The 16,031-nt window shown below is 40.3% G+C and overlaps 1 protein-coding gene across 1 annotated transcript in view; it reads left to right on the top strand.

Moving 5' to 3' along the window:
* The first annotated feature begins 3,005 nt into the window (after positions 1–3,005).
* Positions 3,006–16,031, top strand: part of OVCH1 (ovochymase 1) — a 61,950-nt gene continuing 48,924 nt past the window's right edge. The window contains exons 1-6 of the mRNA XM_058442829.1: positions 3,006–3,069; positions 4,027–4,145; positions 4,423–4,520; positions 5,243–5,415; positions 9,509–9,604; positions 14,280–14,431. Coding sequence (XP_058298812.1) covers positions 3,006–3,069; positions 4,027–4,145; positions 4,423–4,520; positions 5,243–5,415; positions 9,509–9,604; positions 14,280–14,431 — 702 coding nt within the window. The remainder of the gene's footprint in view (positions 3,070–4,026; positions 4,146–4,422; positions 4,521–5,242; positions 5,416–9,508; positions 9,605–14,279; positions 14,432–16,031) is intronic.

Below are 16,031 nucleotides of genomic sequence, written 5' to 3'. Positions count from 1 at the left end.
GTGATGATGTCCAAATTGAAGACAGATTTGCTGTACATCACAAGTCACCACTTTCTGGGGGTAGTCCAGCCCACTCCTCTCCTTGGTATCCTTTCCTTTTCTGAAGTTTTTTAAACATAAAAAGAGGATTCTTCCATTTGGATGTTTTAATATAACTGCAAACTCAATTTATATTTAAACCATTACTCTATTAGAAAATTTTAGTCTAAAACTAATGGCCTGCCTTTTTTTTTGAGATGGAGTCCACTCTGTCGCCCAGGCTGGAGTGCAGTGGTGTGATCTTGGCTCACTACAACCTCCGCCTTCTAGGTTCAGGCGATTCTCATGCCTCAGCCTCCCGAGTAGCTGGGATTACAGGCATGTGCCACCACACCCAGCTAATTTTTTTATTTCTAGTAGAGACAGGATTTCACCATGTCGGCCAGGCCGGTCTCGAACTCTTGACCTCAAGGTGATCCGCCTGCCTCACCCTCCCAAAGTGCTGGGATTACAGGCGTGAGCCACTGCGCCTGGCCTGTGGCCTGGCTATTAATGGTGTGTAATTCTTATTGAATGGCTCTTTTTCCACTTAATGGAAAGGCATTATTCTGTGAGGCCTGTAAGGGACTAAACCTTTATATATAAGAATAGGGTCTCAGTTGAAGCTGTGGGTTTTGAACTCTGGAAACAAAGGGAGTTGTTCTGTAACAGGAAATGAGACAGTGCCCCACCGCATGGAGATTCCCAGGTTTGAAACAAAGAAACCACAGAATATGCTGCAAAGCTGTGTGCCATGGGCAGAAGAGTGAAAGGGGACAGCACCTGTGAGCCTCACGGAAGGGCTGGCCATGGTTTGACCAACAACTTGAATATTGCTGGCCTGACCTTTCTTTCACAGCACATGTTCACCTTCTAGTTCTTTCCCTTTTGTTTAGTAAAGGCTTTTTGGTGGGTTTCATCTTACCTCTTGCTAAAAAGAAAGAGGGCCTTGGGTCCATGTGGGGGCTCTGAGCTTTTACTGGAGAACGGTGTGGCCCTGGAGCTGGCATGGTGGTTCAAATGGTCACCCCTGTGTGATGACTACAGGGAGGAAAGTGGTGAGGGCCACTGTTCAGGTAGCCACACATCTGGACATTCCCTGGACAGTACTGAAGCCTGGAGGTTCAATGTTTTATTTTTACAGAAGAGCTGCATGCTGGACACTCCCTATCCCCTAGACACCCATGCATGAAACCAGGGAGTCATCTACTCAAACTGTCATCCGAGGTGTCTTTCCTTGAAATAAATACTCAAAAGAAAATAGTGCTACTCTCCTATTCACAATAGCAAAGACTTGGAACCAACCCAAATGTCCAACAACAATAGACTGGATTAAGAAAATGTGGCACATATACACCATGGAATACTATGCAGCCATAAAAAATGATGAGTTCGTGTCCTTTGTAGGGACATGGATGAAACTGGAAAACATCATTCTCAGTAAACTATCGCAAGGACAAAAAACCAAACACCGCATGTTCTCACTCATAGGTGGGAATTGAACAATGAGAACTCATGGACACAGGAAGGGGAACATCACATTCCGGGTACTGTTGTGGGGTGGGGGGTGGGGGGGGGCGGGGACAGCATTAGGAGATATACCTAATGCTAAATGACGAGCTAATGGGTGCAGGAAATCAACATGGCACATGGATACATATGTAACAAACCTGCACATTGTGCACATGTACCCTAAAACCTAAAGTATAATAAAAATAAATAAATAAATAAATAAATAAATAAATATGTGATGTAATGTAAAAAAAAAAAAAAAAAGAAAATAGTGCTACTCTCAAGAACAGCACAGTCCCATAAAACTATTGGTGATGATGGAATGTTCTGTATTTGTGCAGTTCAACATGGTAGCCCCTAGCCACAGAGGGTAAATGGACACATTTTGAAGATGCCACAGCGCCAGGCGTCATTCACTTTTTTTAGCCTTTTCTTCAAATAGTGTCCATTTACCCTCTGCTCTCTCCTGCAGTCACAGAGGTCATTGTCCCCAGTAGATTGTCACCTGCTTGTACCTGTGCGTGCATTCTCTCCACCTTGACTGCCTTCTGTTTTCCCATCTACCTGCTCATCTCCCAACTGCCCCCCTTAGTTTATGTACCCTCCTACCTCAAGAAGCTTTTATTTCTATTTTACATGAAAGTAAAATAGAGCACTCGAACGTAAAATCCTCCAACTGGCGCTGAAGGACTGGTGGCTAGGTTATTTGGTATATATAGAATGTCCACTTAGCCTTGCCCTAATTTTCTGACAAAATATAAGACCATTACAAATTCTGGCTTTATTTGTCTTCTAACTTTAGCCTTATTACAAAATAATATTCATGGGAAAAAAAGTGACATCTCACCAATAGATTAATTTTAATCATCTTAAATGATGGATCCTACAGCTTTTGGGCCATTCTGCTGAAATGGAGGGTGGTACTGCCACCCAGAAAGTGATGTCAGCTCAAGCCTGATCTTTCCTATTCACTCTTTGAAAGCTCTAGAGGGTCAAGGGCACAAGCTTCTTAGAAGGGGCAGTATTGTACTAAGCTTCATGACCCTCCGCCTTTCAGAAGTCCTGTCTGTGTTTCGTGTGGGGGACCAGCTTCATTGCCCCTGAGCTTGGACCGCACTCCCCAGTCTGGGACAGAATTCGCAGGGCTAAGCGTTCCAGGCCACTGATTGGCTTGCTGTGGATCTGCTAGCAGGAACTTCTGCACACGTGTGAGCACCACTGTCGCCCCTTGGGCCACCTCGCGCCAGTCTCTAAGGCTGGGTGGCCGGGCGCTGTGACACCAGGGGTGACCAGAGAGCGGGGGCAGCTCACAGTGATCAAATGATCGTGAAGAGGGACACCTGCGAACCCAGGCGCCACGGCAGGTGCTGCCCATAGGCACCGCAGGAGGGAATAAAGGGCGAGACCGTCCGCCTTCGCCACAGTTTTCTCAGCCTGCAGGGAGGGAGGACGTGCGAGGCCGATGCATGGAGGCTATGGGCGTGCTGGCCAGTGCTGGTTTGTTGCTATTGCTGGTTATCGGCCACCCCAGAAGCCTAGGTGAGCCTAGGGCCCTGGGCACCAGGACTGTGGAGGAGGCTGAGCGTGCTGGAGAGGGAAGACTTCATTACTCCTTGCCTCAGGAAGTCGGGGTGGTATAGCCACACCTGAGGCATTTGGGAAGAAAGGGTGAGGGGGTGGTGCATGCTCAGATGTCCCCAAAGGAAGGTCTGGGCCAGATTTCCTTTCTGAAATTTTTTGGATTCTAGAGTTCATTTGTAGGCACACCTGCTAATCATGTGTGTACTAAGGAGCCTCCTCCAAGGAAACCTAACCAAGTAGAAGTAACTTAAAGTCAAATATCTCCCTTCCAGAGTAGTGTATGTCATTCCCCAGTATCTGTTGTGTTGTTTTGTTTGTTTGTTTGAGACAGGGTCTGGCTCTGTCACCCAGGCTGCACTGCAGTGGTGCGATCACGGCTTCCTCAACCTCCAGGGCTCATGTGATCCTCCTGCCTCTGCCTCCTGAGTAGCTGGGACCACAGGCACGCACCACCACGCCTGGCTAATTTTTACATTTTTTTGTAGAGATGGGGTCTTTTCATGTTGCCCGTGGTTCTGAACTCCTGGGTTCAAGTGATCAGCCCACCTGGGCCTCCCAAAGGGCTGGGATTACAGGCGGGAGCCACTGCATGTGGCTGCTGGTATCTGTAACACAACCTAAATTTGCATCTTCCCAGAGTAAGTAAGCCCCAAGTCACCTACCAGAGGCAGCGCTGGCTCCTTCCTGCCCAATGGTAACACAGGCCGAAAGGGAGCAGACAGGAGGCAAATTCTGGTCAACCCAAGTGACTGTGGGATATTCTGAAGAAAATATTGAGAGAAGAATGTGATAGTCTGCAGCTAAGTGCTGTCAGAATGTCTGTGCCAGGCCAGGAAAATCCAAACGGGAAATCTTGGTAAAGTGAACTTTTACCTAAGGCTCTGTGTGTGCACACACACATGCTCTTCTACACAGGACTGAAGTGTGGAATTCGCATGGTCAACATGAAAAGTAAGGAACCTGCCGTGGGATCTAGATTCTTCTCTAGACTTAGTAGTTGGAGAAATTCAACAGTGACTGGACATCCATGGCAGGTCAGTACAACAAAGGCATTGATTTCTTAATGAGAAAACAATGAAATATTTCCTTTGTTTCAAAAGCAAGAATCCATGTTGATATGTAGTTTTTTTCCTGACCCCCTCGAGCTCTCTACCAAAAAGTTTACTTCATAGGAACTATCTTACTATCCAATTTATGTCAGTATTTTAAGAATATTATGTCAGATTAGAAAAGTTGATCTCCAGTGTTTCCGATGGAGATACATCTGTGGGGAGACATATTAGCTGCATTTGTAACTTTCTTCTTGGGCAGGTCTCCCTAAAATCAGATGAGCACCACTTCTGTGGAGGAAGCTTGATTCAAGAAGATCGCGTCGTTACAGCAGCACACTGCCTGCACAACCTCAATGAGTAAGTTGTGGATTTCCATTACTTGTCAGGCCTTGATTCCTGGCTATGGGACTGGGAGATTTGTTGCCCTAAATAGCAGGTTCATTCTCAGTCCCTTTCTTAATTTTGCCTCCCGGTGCACCCACCCACTGATCTTCCTGATTCCCAGAAATGTGTGTCTGTCCCAGGATTCCCAGTGCTTCCTGTTCTACTGAATTAAACAATCCCAGACATCATCTATAATTTATGGATTTAGTGCTTGGGTAGAGGTGGTGTTTACTTATTGTAATAAAGCATTAACAAGAAATGTTAAATGGATGCTCCAAAGTTTTAATCATCTGGGTTAAAATCATTAGGAGGGAAAAAACTGCAGAAATTACAAATATTTGACCAGATTAAAAGAGGGTACTAATAAGAGAAAAGAAGGAACGTTCTAGAAAGCAACTTTTATATCCTCTTACAAATGGCATAGCATGTGTGAACTATGGTTTGTATATCAAAGAAGAAAAGGAGGCAATATTTAAATACTTGACTCAGAAAAATGGAAACATGACTGAAAACCATGACCTTTTCTAGATTAAAAAAAATATGACCATTGGTAATACTCAATAATAAGGAAAACCTTCTTCAAAGACTTGGGGATGCTTAAAGATACATTCATCACTTTTCATTTAATTACATCAGACCAAGAAGACTTGCGTAGGGGAAACAACTACTTATGAAACATTTTTCTTTGGTTTTAGGAAGCAACTGAAGAATATAACTGTGACTTCTGGGGAGTACAACCTCTTTCAGAAGGATAAGCAAGAACAGAATATTCCTGTCACAAAAATTATTACCCATCCTGAATACAACAGCCGTGAATATATGAGTCCTGATATTGCACTGCTGTATCTAAAACACAAAGTCAAGTTTGGTGAGTATGGAGAGTTAGAATATTAAAAATGCAATGGAGGAAAACTGTTAATTATGCACAAGTAAACTTCAATGTCTATGTGGCTGTCTAGTAATAGAATAGCTAAGCTTTGTTTCTTTTTAAAATAATTTTGTTCAGTCTATAACCTATTGAAAAAATACTGTATAGGCTACATGTCCCAGCCACAAATTATTTATGCTTAATCTAACAATCAACATTTTTTCCCTTTCATTTCTTTCCATCGATACATATTAGAAGTACATATTTTCAGGGCACATGTGATAATTTGATACATTCATATAATCAAATCAGGGTAATTAGGATACCTATCACCTTAAATATTTATCTTTTTGTATATGCTAGGAACACTTGAATTATTTCTCTGATCTGTCAAACATCAGGTCTTCTAAGTGTGTATTTGTATCCATTAATCAACCCCACTTCATCCTCCCCTCCTCCCTACCCTTCCCTGCCTCTCATAACCGCAGGTTTACTCTCTATCTTCATGAGATTCAGTATTTTAGCTCACACATGAGGGAGAATATGTGATATTTGTTTTTCTGTGCTTGGCTTATTTCACTTAATATCCATGTTCAGTTTCATCTGTGTTGTTTCAAATGACAAGATTTCATTCTTTTTATGGCTGAATAATATTCCATTGTGTATATATACTACACTTTCTTTATTCATTCATCCTATGATGAACAACTTAGGTTAAGTCCATATTTTGGCCAATCGGTATTTTAAGGACTCCTGTGTCTTGGCTGGGCTACATTCTAACTACCTACCTATATTCATCTCTAACCAAAAAGCTCGGAACATTTGAAAATATTTTCAGAGACTTCTTTCTGTCATTACTGTGAACAAGATATCCAACACTCTCTCAACACAGGTAATATAAACATTCTGGGTAAAATACTAAAAGCCTCCCCCCTTTTTTTTAAATGCAAGAAAAGGAAGTGTTAAGTGGCCCATAACAAAGCACAAGTCCAGAGTAGTTAGCCAGGCCACTGCCCTTAAGGGATCAAACTGAGCTTTAAGATCCTAGAGATTGACCTGGCCATGAGAGGAGCCATAAAGAACCTGGAACTTTCTGAAAGGTGATGCTTTGAAAGATAGCGAGAGGGAGTTGTGCATGTTATGCTACGTAAAGTGAGGGAATAAGGACACTTGCTTGTCTCAACGTTGGCTCTGGACAGAGGGTTCTCAGAAGAATCTGTAATCATGAGCCAGGCCTCACTCAGGTTTGATGCTGGAATTGACATCACCTGTGTGGCACAAAAACTCCAAGGCAAAATTTTAAAGTGGTTCCAGGTGAGTAATCAGCCTCTGGCAGAAGCAAAAATAAATTCTCTCTGAGAGAATGAAATTTAAATCCCAGCTTTAATATATTCCCATAAAGTTTTAATGAATTCGAGCACAGAAACATGTAGAGAAATTTGACATCAAAGATAGTCTGAAGCATTAACAATCAGAATCAGACCTTCAAAGGTTACAAATTTCAAGATAGAGAATAGAAAATGAGTATATTAAAGTTTAAAGCAGTGAAAGTGTATTGAAAATGATTGAGCCACAAGAAACTGTTAGATGGAAGGGAAATTTGAAAATAAGCCAGTAAAACATGAAAATATAAAAATATAATTGGAATTAGAAACTCAATAGAATATTTATCTACCAGATTAGATTAGGTGTATGGAACTAGATCACCTAAAATAATTACCCAGAGAAGACAGTGAGGATAAGAGACAGAGAAGATATAGTAAACATCCAATTTGAAGTTTAGAAAGAGTATGGATATTGGTGGAGAGAGACTGTAATTTAAGAGAAAGTGGCTGAGGATTGATCATAATTGATATCCAAATCTTTAGACTTAAAAAGCTTAGTAACTCCAACTATGATACAAAAAATAATTATATATCTAGACATGTGCTGAAAACGTAGCACACTAAAAGAATGGACCCCAAAAGAATCTAGAAGGAAAAAGACACATTACCAAAAACGGAATGTTATTGACTTCTCAACAGCAGTAAGTGAATGCCAGAAGACAGTAGGCGATCAAAATACTGAAAATTACTCGAAGTGTATATAAGAGGAAACTATTGCCCCATTTTTTCTTTCCTTTATAGAAAACCTCTATTAAAAGCCATCTATGCTAGTTATGTCAATTTCGTTTCCTCAATTCTCATAGCTGGATGTATTAGGTTAAGATGCCTGTTCCACATTTAAGTGGATCAGACTTTCACTCCACTGTTCCATAAATTTGGTCTTGTCACAGTCACTAATGACCTCTATGTTGCTAAATTCAAAGTAACTTCTCAATTCCCATCTTTCTGGGTAAGAGTTTTTAGCAGAATTGCTCATATGTTCTTGGAAATATTTTCTTCACTTGAATTCCGGGAATCCATTAGTTATTCTCCTACCCTATTGTACCCTTTCTTAGTCTTCTATGATGATTCTTCCTCTTCTCCTTGACTTCACATTGTTGGAGTGCCCCAGGCTCAGCCCTGGGCATCTTATTCTCTAGTTGTGCTCATTCTCTTAGTGACCTTATCCAGGATCAATAATTTAAACATCTAAATCTAAAAAACTCTGGATTCATCCTTGATTCTTCTTTCTCGGACACTGTACATCCCAATGAGTCAGAAAATCCTGTTGCTTCTGCCTCACTCACTTCACACTTTTGCCATCTTGTTCCAGGCAATACTACCATCATGTCTTGCCTGGGTTAATTTTAATGGTCTCTGAAATTTTCTCAAGCTGCTTCTTCTGTCTTCCTAATGTTTGTTTAACCCAGTGGCCAGAATAATACTTTTTAATACGTAAATCAGGTTATGTCACCCTATTCAAACCACTTCAATGGTTCTCCATTACATTTAGATGAAAATCAATGTCATTATTATCTGACATACCCTCTTTTCTAGTCCTATATCTAAACTCTGATTTGTTTTTTTTTTTAATGAAACTTACTTAATCTGCTCCAGTCATCGTGGCCTCCCACTGTCCCCTAAACATATATGCATGATCCTGTAGCAAGGACTGTTTCTTCATCAAATGACTTCCACCCAGATAACTACATGATTCCTTTCCTCAGCTTCAAGACTTTGCTCAGATGTCACCTGCTCAATGAGACTTTCCATGACCATCATATTTAAAATGACATCTTCCATGCCATTCTCCCTAATCTCCACTTATCTCCTTTATCCTATTATTTTTCCATGGCATGTATTTACCACTGAACAATGTATTATATTTGCTGTTTGTTTCTTCTCCCCTCACCCAACACACAAACACAAATATACACACTCATGTAGGTTCTACCAAGACAGAGATATTTTTCTTTCTGTTCATTCGTTGAGATCTAAAAGAGTGCTTGCCACATTTGATCATCTTGTTCTACTGTCTTCTAACATTCGCTTACTGCTGTTGAGAAATCAATAACATTCCATTTTTGGTAATATGTTTTTTTCCTTCTAGATTTTTTTGAGATCCATTCTTTGTTTTTAGTGTGCTACATTTTCAGCAAAGTCTAGATATAAAATTATTTTTTGTATCATAGTTGGAGTTACTGGGCTTTTTTCTAAAGATTTGGCTATCAATTGTGATCAGTCCTCAGCCACTTTCTCTTGAATTACAGTCTCTTCCCACCATTATCTATATTTTTTCTAAACTTCCCAGGTTCTTTACAGCTCCTCTCATGGCCAGTTAAATTTCTAGGATCTTAAAGATCAATTCAATCTCTCAAAGGCAGTGGCCTGGCTAATTCCTCTGGATTTGTGCTCAATAACTGTCAAATGAAAAACTACCCTTTCAAAACAAAGGCATAGTCTAAAATGTTAGTAGATTAGGGGGCTCATGGTGGTGTGCAGAACAATTAGCCTTATGTTTTTCCTTGTTTTACTTTTTCTGCATTTCTCAAAATTTCTATAAATACAAAACAGTTTTATATGGAGGGGCCAAAACTTAAAATATGTCACCATTACATTTAGGAAGAAAGTGTAGAAGCCATGAAATCAAGAGATTTCACTTTTCCAAATATATTCAACATGACGTATCTATCCATGAACCTCTCGTGCCTTTGTTGTTGTTTTCTTAGGAAGTGCTGTTCAGCCAATCTGTCTTCCTGACAGTGATGATAAAGTTGAACCAGGAATTCTTTGCTTGTCCAGTGGATGGGGCAAGATTTCCAAAAGTAAGAGACGCCAAAATGACTTAATACTTCTTCCACATCTCTGTATGTCCAGGGGAAGCAGAAATAATTTTGTTGACCATGAGTAGTACATTTATCATTTTTTATCACTGATTTCTGACACAACAAAGATTTCTGGTAGTCCTTAGCATTGAAAGGCTCATATTTTTAAAAAGGCTATTCATATCACTCCTGCTGCTGCCAATTTGGTTAGGTATGGCAGATAAAGGAAGCTGGATAGAGCTGTGATAGATGAGGAGGAATAAGGCAAAAGGGTGATCAGGAAATAGCAACAATAGTTAAGCTTCTTTGTCTTTAATATTGTGACTTTTTTAAAAAGTCAGACTGAGAAACAAAAAGTAGAAGGGTGATTACCGGAGATTTGAGAGTGAGAGAAATGGAAAGATGTGGTTCAAAGGGTGTAAATGTGGAACTGTGTGACAAGTAAGTTCTGGAAATCCAATATACTGCATGGGAACTATAGTTAATATACTGAATACTTGAAATTCGCCAAGAGAGTAAATGTTAAGTATTCTCACTACAAAAAAGTTAACTCTGTGAGGTGATGTAATGTTAATTAGCATGATTATGGTAATCATTTTGCAATGTATACATTATTAAAACATCACTTTGTACTCCTTGAATAAATACAATTTTTATTTGTCAACTATACCTCAAAGCTTGACAACAATACATTGTGATCTTTAATTTATTTTTATTTATTTATTTATTTATTTTGAGACGGAGTCTCGCTCTCTCACCCAGGCTGGAGTGCAGTGGCGCGATCTCGGCTCACTGCAAGCTCCGCCTCCCGGGTTCACGCCATTCTCCTGCCTCAGCCTCTCCGAGTAGCTGGGACTACAGGCGCCCGCCACCACGCCCGGCTAATTGTTTGTATTTTTAGTAGAGATGGGGTTTCACCGTGGTCTCGATCTCCTGACCTCGTGATCCACCCGCCTCGGCCTCCCAAAGTGCTGGGATTACAAGCGTGAGCCACCGCGCCCGGCTGATTTTTTATTTTATAAAGAATTTTAGGCAGGGCGCAGTGACTCACGCCTGTAATCTTAGCACTTTGGGAAGCCAAGGCAGGAGGATGGGAGCCCAGCAGTTCCAGACCAGCCTGGATAACATAGGAAGACCTTGTCGCCACAAAAAAAAAAAAAAAAAAATTAAAAAATTAGGAAATCACGGTGGCATGCCTGTAGTCCCAGCTACTTGGGAAACTGAGGTTGGAGAATCACTTGCTCCCAGGAGGTTGAGGCTACAGTGAGCCTTGATTGTACCATTGCACTCCAGCCTGAGTGACAGAGGGACACCTTGTCTCAAAAAAAATCATTTTGTCAAAGGCCTTTTCTGCATCTATTGAGATAATCATGTGGTTTTTGTCTTTGGTTCTGTTTATATGCTGGATTACATTTATTGATTTGCATATGTTGAACCAGCCTTGCATCCCAGGGATGAAGCCCACTTGATCATGGTGGATAAGCTTTTTGATGTGCTGCCGGATTCGGTTTGCCAGTAGTTTATTGAGGACTTTTGCATCAATGCTCATCAAGGATACTGGTCTAAAATTCTCTTTTTTGGTTGTGTCTTTGTGTGGCTTTGGTATCAGGATGATGCTGGCCTCATAAAATGAGTTAGGGAGGATTCCCTCTTTTTCTATTGATTGGAATAGTTTCAGAAGGAATGGTACCAGCTCCTCTTTGTACCTCTGGTAGAATTCGGCTGTGAATCCATCTGGTCCTGGACTTTTTTTGGTTGGTAAGCTATTGATTATTGCCTCAATTTCAGAGCTTGTTTTTGGTCTATTCAGAGATTCAATTTCTTACTGGTTTAGTCTTGGGAGGGTATATGTGTTGAGGAATTTATCCATCTCTTCTAGATTTTCTGGTTTATTTGCATAGAGGTGTTTATAGTATTCTCTGATGGTAGTTTGTATTTCTGTGGGATCAGTGGTGATATCCCGTTTATCATTTTTTATTGCGTCTGATTGTTTTCTCTTTTCTTCTTTATTAGTCTTGCTAGCGGTCTATCAATTTTGTTGATCTTTTCAAAAAACCAGCTCCTAGATTCATTAATTTTTTGAAGAGTTTTTTGTGTCTCTGTTTCCTTCAGTTCTGCTCTGATGTTAGTTATTTCTTGCCTTCTGTTAGCTTTTATTCAACAACCCTCCATGCTAAAAACTCTCAATAAATTAGGTATTGATGGGACGTATCTCAAAATAATAACAGCTATCTATGACAAACCCACAGCCAGTATCACAGTGAATGGGCAAAAACTGGAAGCATTCCCTTTGAAAAGTGGCACAAGACAGGGATGCCAGCTGTCACCACTCCTATTCAACATAGTGTTAGAAGTTCTGGCCAGGGCAATCAGGCAGGAGAAGGAAATAAAGGGTATTCAATTAGGAAAAGAGGAAGTCAAATTGTCCCTGTTTGCAGATCACATGATTGTATATCTAGAAAACCCAATCATCTCAGCCCAAAATCTCCTTAAGCTGATAAGCAACTTCAGCGAAGTCTCAGGATACAAAATCAATGTACAAAAATCACAAGCATTCTTATACACCAATAACAGACAAACAGAGAGCCAAATCATGAGTGAACTCCCATTCACAATTGCTTCAAAGAGAATAAAATACCTAGGAATCCAACTTACAAGGGATGTGAAGGACCTCTTCAAGGAGAACTACAAACCACTGCTCAATGAAATAAAAGAGGATACAAACAAATGGAAGAGCATTCCATGCTCATGGGTAGGAAGAATCAATATCGTGAAAATGGCCATACTGCCCAAGGTAATTTATAGATTCAGTGCCATCCCCATCAAGCTACCAATGACTTTCTTCACAGAATTGGAAAAAACTACTTTAATGTTCATATGGAACCAAAAAAGAGCCCGCATCGCCAAGTCAATCCTAAGCCAAAAGAACAAAGCTGGAGGCATCACACTACCTGACTTCAAACTATACTGCAAGGCCACCGTAACCAAAACAGCATGGTACTGGTACCAAAACAGACATGTAGACCAATGGAACAGAACAGAGCCCTCAGAAATAATGCCGCATATCTACAACTATCTGATCTTTGACAAACCTGACAAAAGCAACGGGGAAAGGATTCCCTACTTAATAAATGGTGCTGGGAAAACTGGCTAGCCATATGTAGAAAGCTGAAACTGGATCCCTTCCTTACACCTCATAGAAAAATTAATTCAAGATGGATTAAAGACTTACATGTTGGACCTAAAACCATAAAAACCCTAGAAGAAAACCTAGGCAATACCATTCAGGACATAGGCATGGGCAAGGACTTCATGTCTAAAACACCAAAAGCAATGGCAAAATTGACAAATGGGATCTAATTAAACTAAAGAGCTTCTGCACAGCAAAAGAAACTATCATCAGAGTGAACAGGCAACCTACAGAATGGGAGAAAATTTTTTCAACCTACTCATCTGACAAAGGGCTAATATCCAGAATTTACAATGAACTCAAACAAATTTTCAAGAAAAAAACAACCTCATCAACAAGTGGGCAAAGGGTATGAACAGACACTTCTCAAAAGAAGACATTTATGCAACCAAAAAAACACATGAAAAATGCTCATCATCACTGGTCATCAGAGAAATGCAAATCAAAACCACAATGAGATACCATCTCACACCAGTGAGAATGGCCATCATTAAAAAGTCAGGAAACAACAGGTGCTGGAGAAGATGTGGAGAAATAGGAACACTTTTACACTGTTGGTGGGACTGTAAACTAGTTCAACCATTGTGGAAGTCAGTGTGGCGATTCCTCAGGGATCTAGAACTAGAAATATCATTTGACCCAGCCAGCCATCCCATTACTGTGTATATACCCAAAGGATTATAAATCATGCTGCTATAAAGACACATGCACACGTATGTTTATTGTGGCACTATTCACAATAGCAAAGACTTGGAACCAAGCCAAATGTCCAACAACGATAGACTGTATTAAGAAAATGTGGCACATATACACCATGCAATACTATGCAGCCATAACAAATGATGAGTTCATGTCCTTTGTAGGGATATGGATGAAACTGGAAACCATCATTCTCAGCAAACTATCGCAAGGACAAAAAACCAAACACCGCATGTTCTCACTCGTAGGTGGGAATTGAAGAATGAGAACTCATGGACACAGGAAGGGGAACATCACACTCCGGGGACTGTTGTGGGGTGGGGGTAGTGGGGAGGGATAGCATTAGGAGATATACCTAATGCTAAATGACGAGTTAATGAGTGCAGCACACCAACATGGCACATGGATACATATGTAACAAACGTGCACATTGTGCACATGTACCCTAAAACTTAAAGTATAATAGTAATAAAATAAAATAAATCATTTTTATAAAACATTGCTATATTGACCAAAGTTTTCCTCTCTTGGGGAAACATTTAAGCATTTGTTTAGAGTAGCCACAATTGTACAATTGCCTATGTTACCTTAAAAATCTGCTGAACTTTTTAAAAATGTCCTCTGCCACATATCTGATTTTTAGAAGTGAATATGATTCTCACCTAAAAACAATTACTTCTACATGTGGTTAAAAATCTGTTTGAAATAGTTCCAAACTTGTAGACTTCTCATTAATTTGTTTCCATTAGGATGTTGTGTACTAACTTATCTGTCCTCTCTCTACAGCATCAGAATATTCAAACGTCCTACAAGAAATGGAACTTCCCATTATGGATGACAGAACGTGTAATACTGTGCTCAAGAGCATGAACCTCCCTCCCCTGGGCAGGACCATGCTGTGTGCCGGCTTCCCTGATGGGGGAATGGACACCTGCCAGGTACAAAAGTGTAAACCAGCCTAGCTGTTCAGTAACATGTGGGTGAAAGTAGATTCTGCCTTTCCCCAAAAGAAGCTCATGTTTCTTCTGTTACTGTGTCAAAATTCTTTTTCCTTTCATCTTTTCATCTGATTTCTACTGAAGAAGTGTGCTTGACCTGAGCAGAAAGAATTATTTCCTGTCTCCACGTCCATTCCTACCCCTACACTTCTTTTATTTTGGTGGGTTGGCAAAAGGGGTTAGTTTCAACACGTGCAACCTAATGGAATCAAGCAAGATGACCACTTTCACAATCTTATTAGGTCTAGCTATGAATTCTTCACTTCACATATTGTTAAGCATGTGGATTTTTTTTCCTTTGGTACAGAATATATTTGCACAAAGTTTGACTGAAGATACATAGCTTTAGTCACTGTTGTGTAAGAGATATTGGGAATGACCACAATCTCCCAACACTGACACAACTTCACAATGAATACCAATCTTCACAAGATATTTAGAGGGGACAAGGAGACCAATTTGTGAAACACATGAGTTTTAAGTTTTAGACAGGTCTTCCAAGTAAATTATCTTCTCTTTTAAGGTGGAGCAGTAAGGAGTCATTATTCTTTGCCAAAAAGCAGCTTGAAAATGTTGAGGGAAGCTCTCTGAAATTATCTGTTGGAAGGATTTTTCAGTTTTTCTTCGAGGCGATGACAGGAGTTTGGGAGGGAGGAGGTTGAAATTTACACTTATACCGCTTTCTAAATTGGAAAACAGATAGGCTAAAGGTGCTTTTTCCTATCTGCATTAATTACAGGCAATCCTTTTTTGGATGAAGCCCTCTACACCTTTTGAGAAGAGTTTAATCTGACACAATGTTGTCTGAAACATAGTCTTAAAGCAGCATAGATTCTGGAATGTTATTGAAGATGCAATCCTAAAATCTTGGGTTCTTTATTCTGTAGCATAAGAGCCAAAGTGGTCCTTTCCTTTTTTTTTTTTTTTTGTTTTTGTTTTTTGTTTTTGTTTTTGAGATGGAGTCTCACTCTCTTGCCCAGACTGGAGTGTGCAGTGACGCAATCTTGGCTCATGGCAACCTCTGCCTCCCACGTTCAAGCGATTCTCCTGCCTCAGCCTCCTGAGTAGTTGAGATTATAGGCACCCACCACCACACCCAGCTAATTTTTTTTGTATTTTTAGTAGAGACAGCGTTTCACCATGTTGGTCAGGCTGGTCTTGAATTCATGACCTCAGGTGATACACCAGCCCCGCCTCCCAAAGTGCTGGGATTACAGGCATGAACCATGTGCCCTGCCCAGGCTTTCTGTTTTTAAAGCTTTGAGGCCTTGAACTATCTTGAGGAATCTATTCACTGATGCTCTATAGGACTGGAAGATGACCTAGTCTTTCCTAGCAATTCCAGGTGACAAGCTATAGTAGAATCATCTATTTATAACTACCTCCATTCCAACGATTTTTAGAATGTACATGGTAGTTAAAAAAAAAAAAAAAGAGGAGGAAGAGAAATTGTTAACCTGACAAGATTGCAGCCAATAAGTATAAAGAGATTTTATCTTCATGAAAAGATTTTGCCTTGAAACTAATGATAAGGACACAG

This window comes from Hylobates moloch, unplaced genomic scaffold, assembly GCF_009828535.3.
Source record: "Hylobates moloch isolate HMO894 unplaced genomic scaffold, HMol_V3 SCAFFOLD_8, whole genome shotgun sequence".
NCBI classification, from domain to species: Eukaryota; Metazoa; Chordata; class Mammalia; order Primates; family Hylobatidae; genus Hylobates; species Hylobates moloch.
This window is presented reverse-complemented; position numbering and strand designations above follow the sequence as displayed.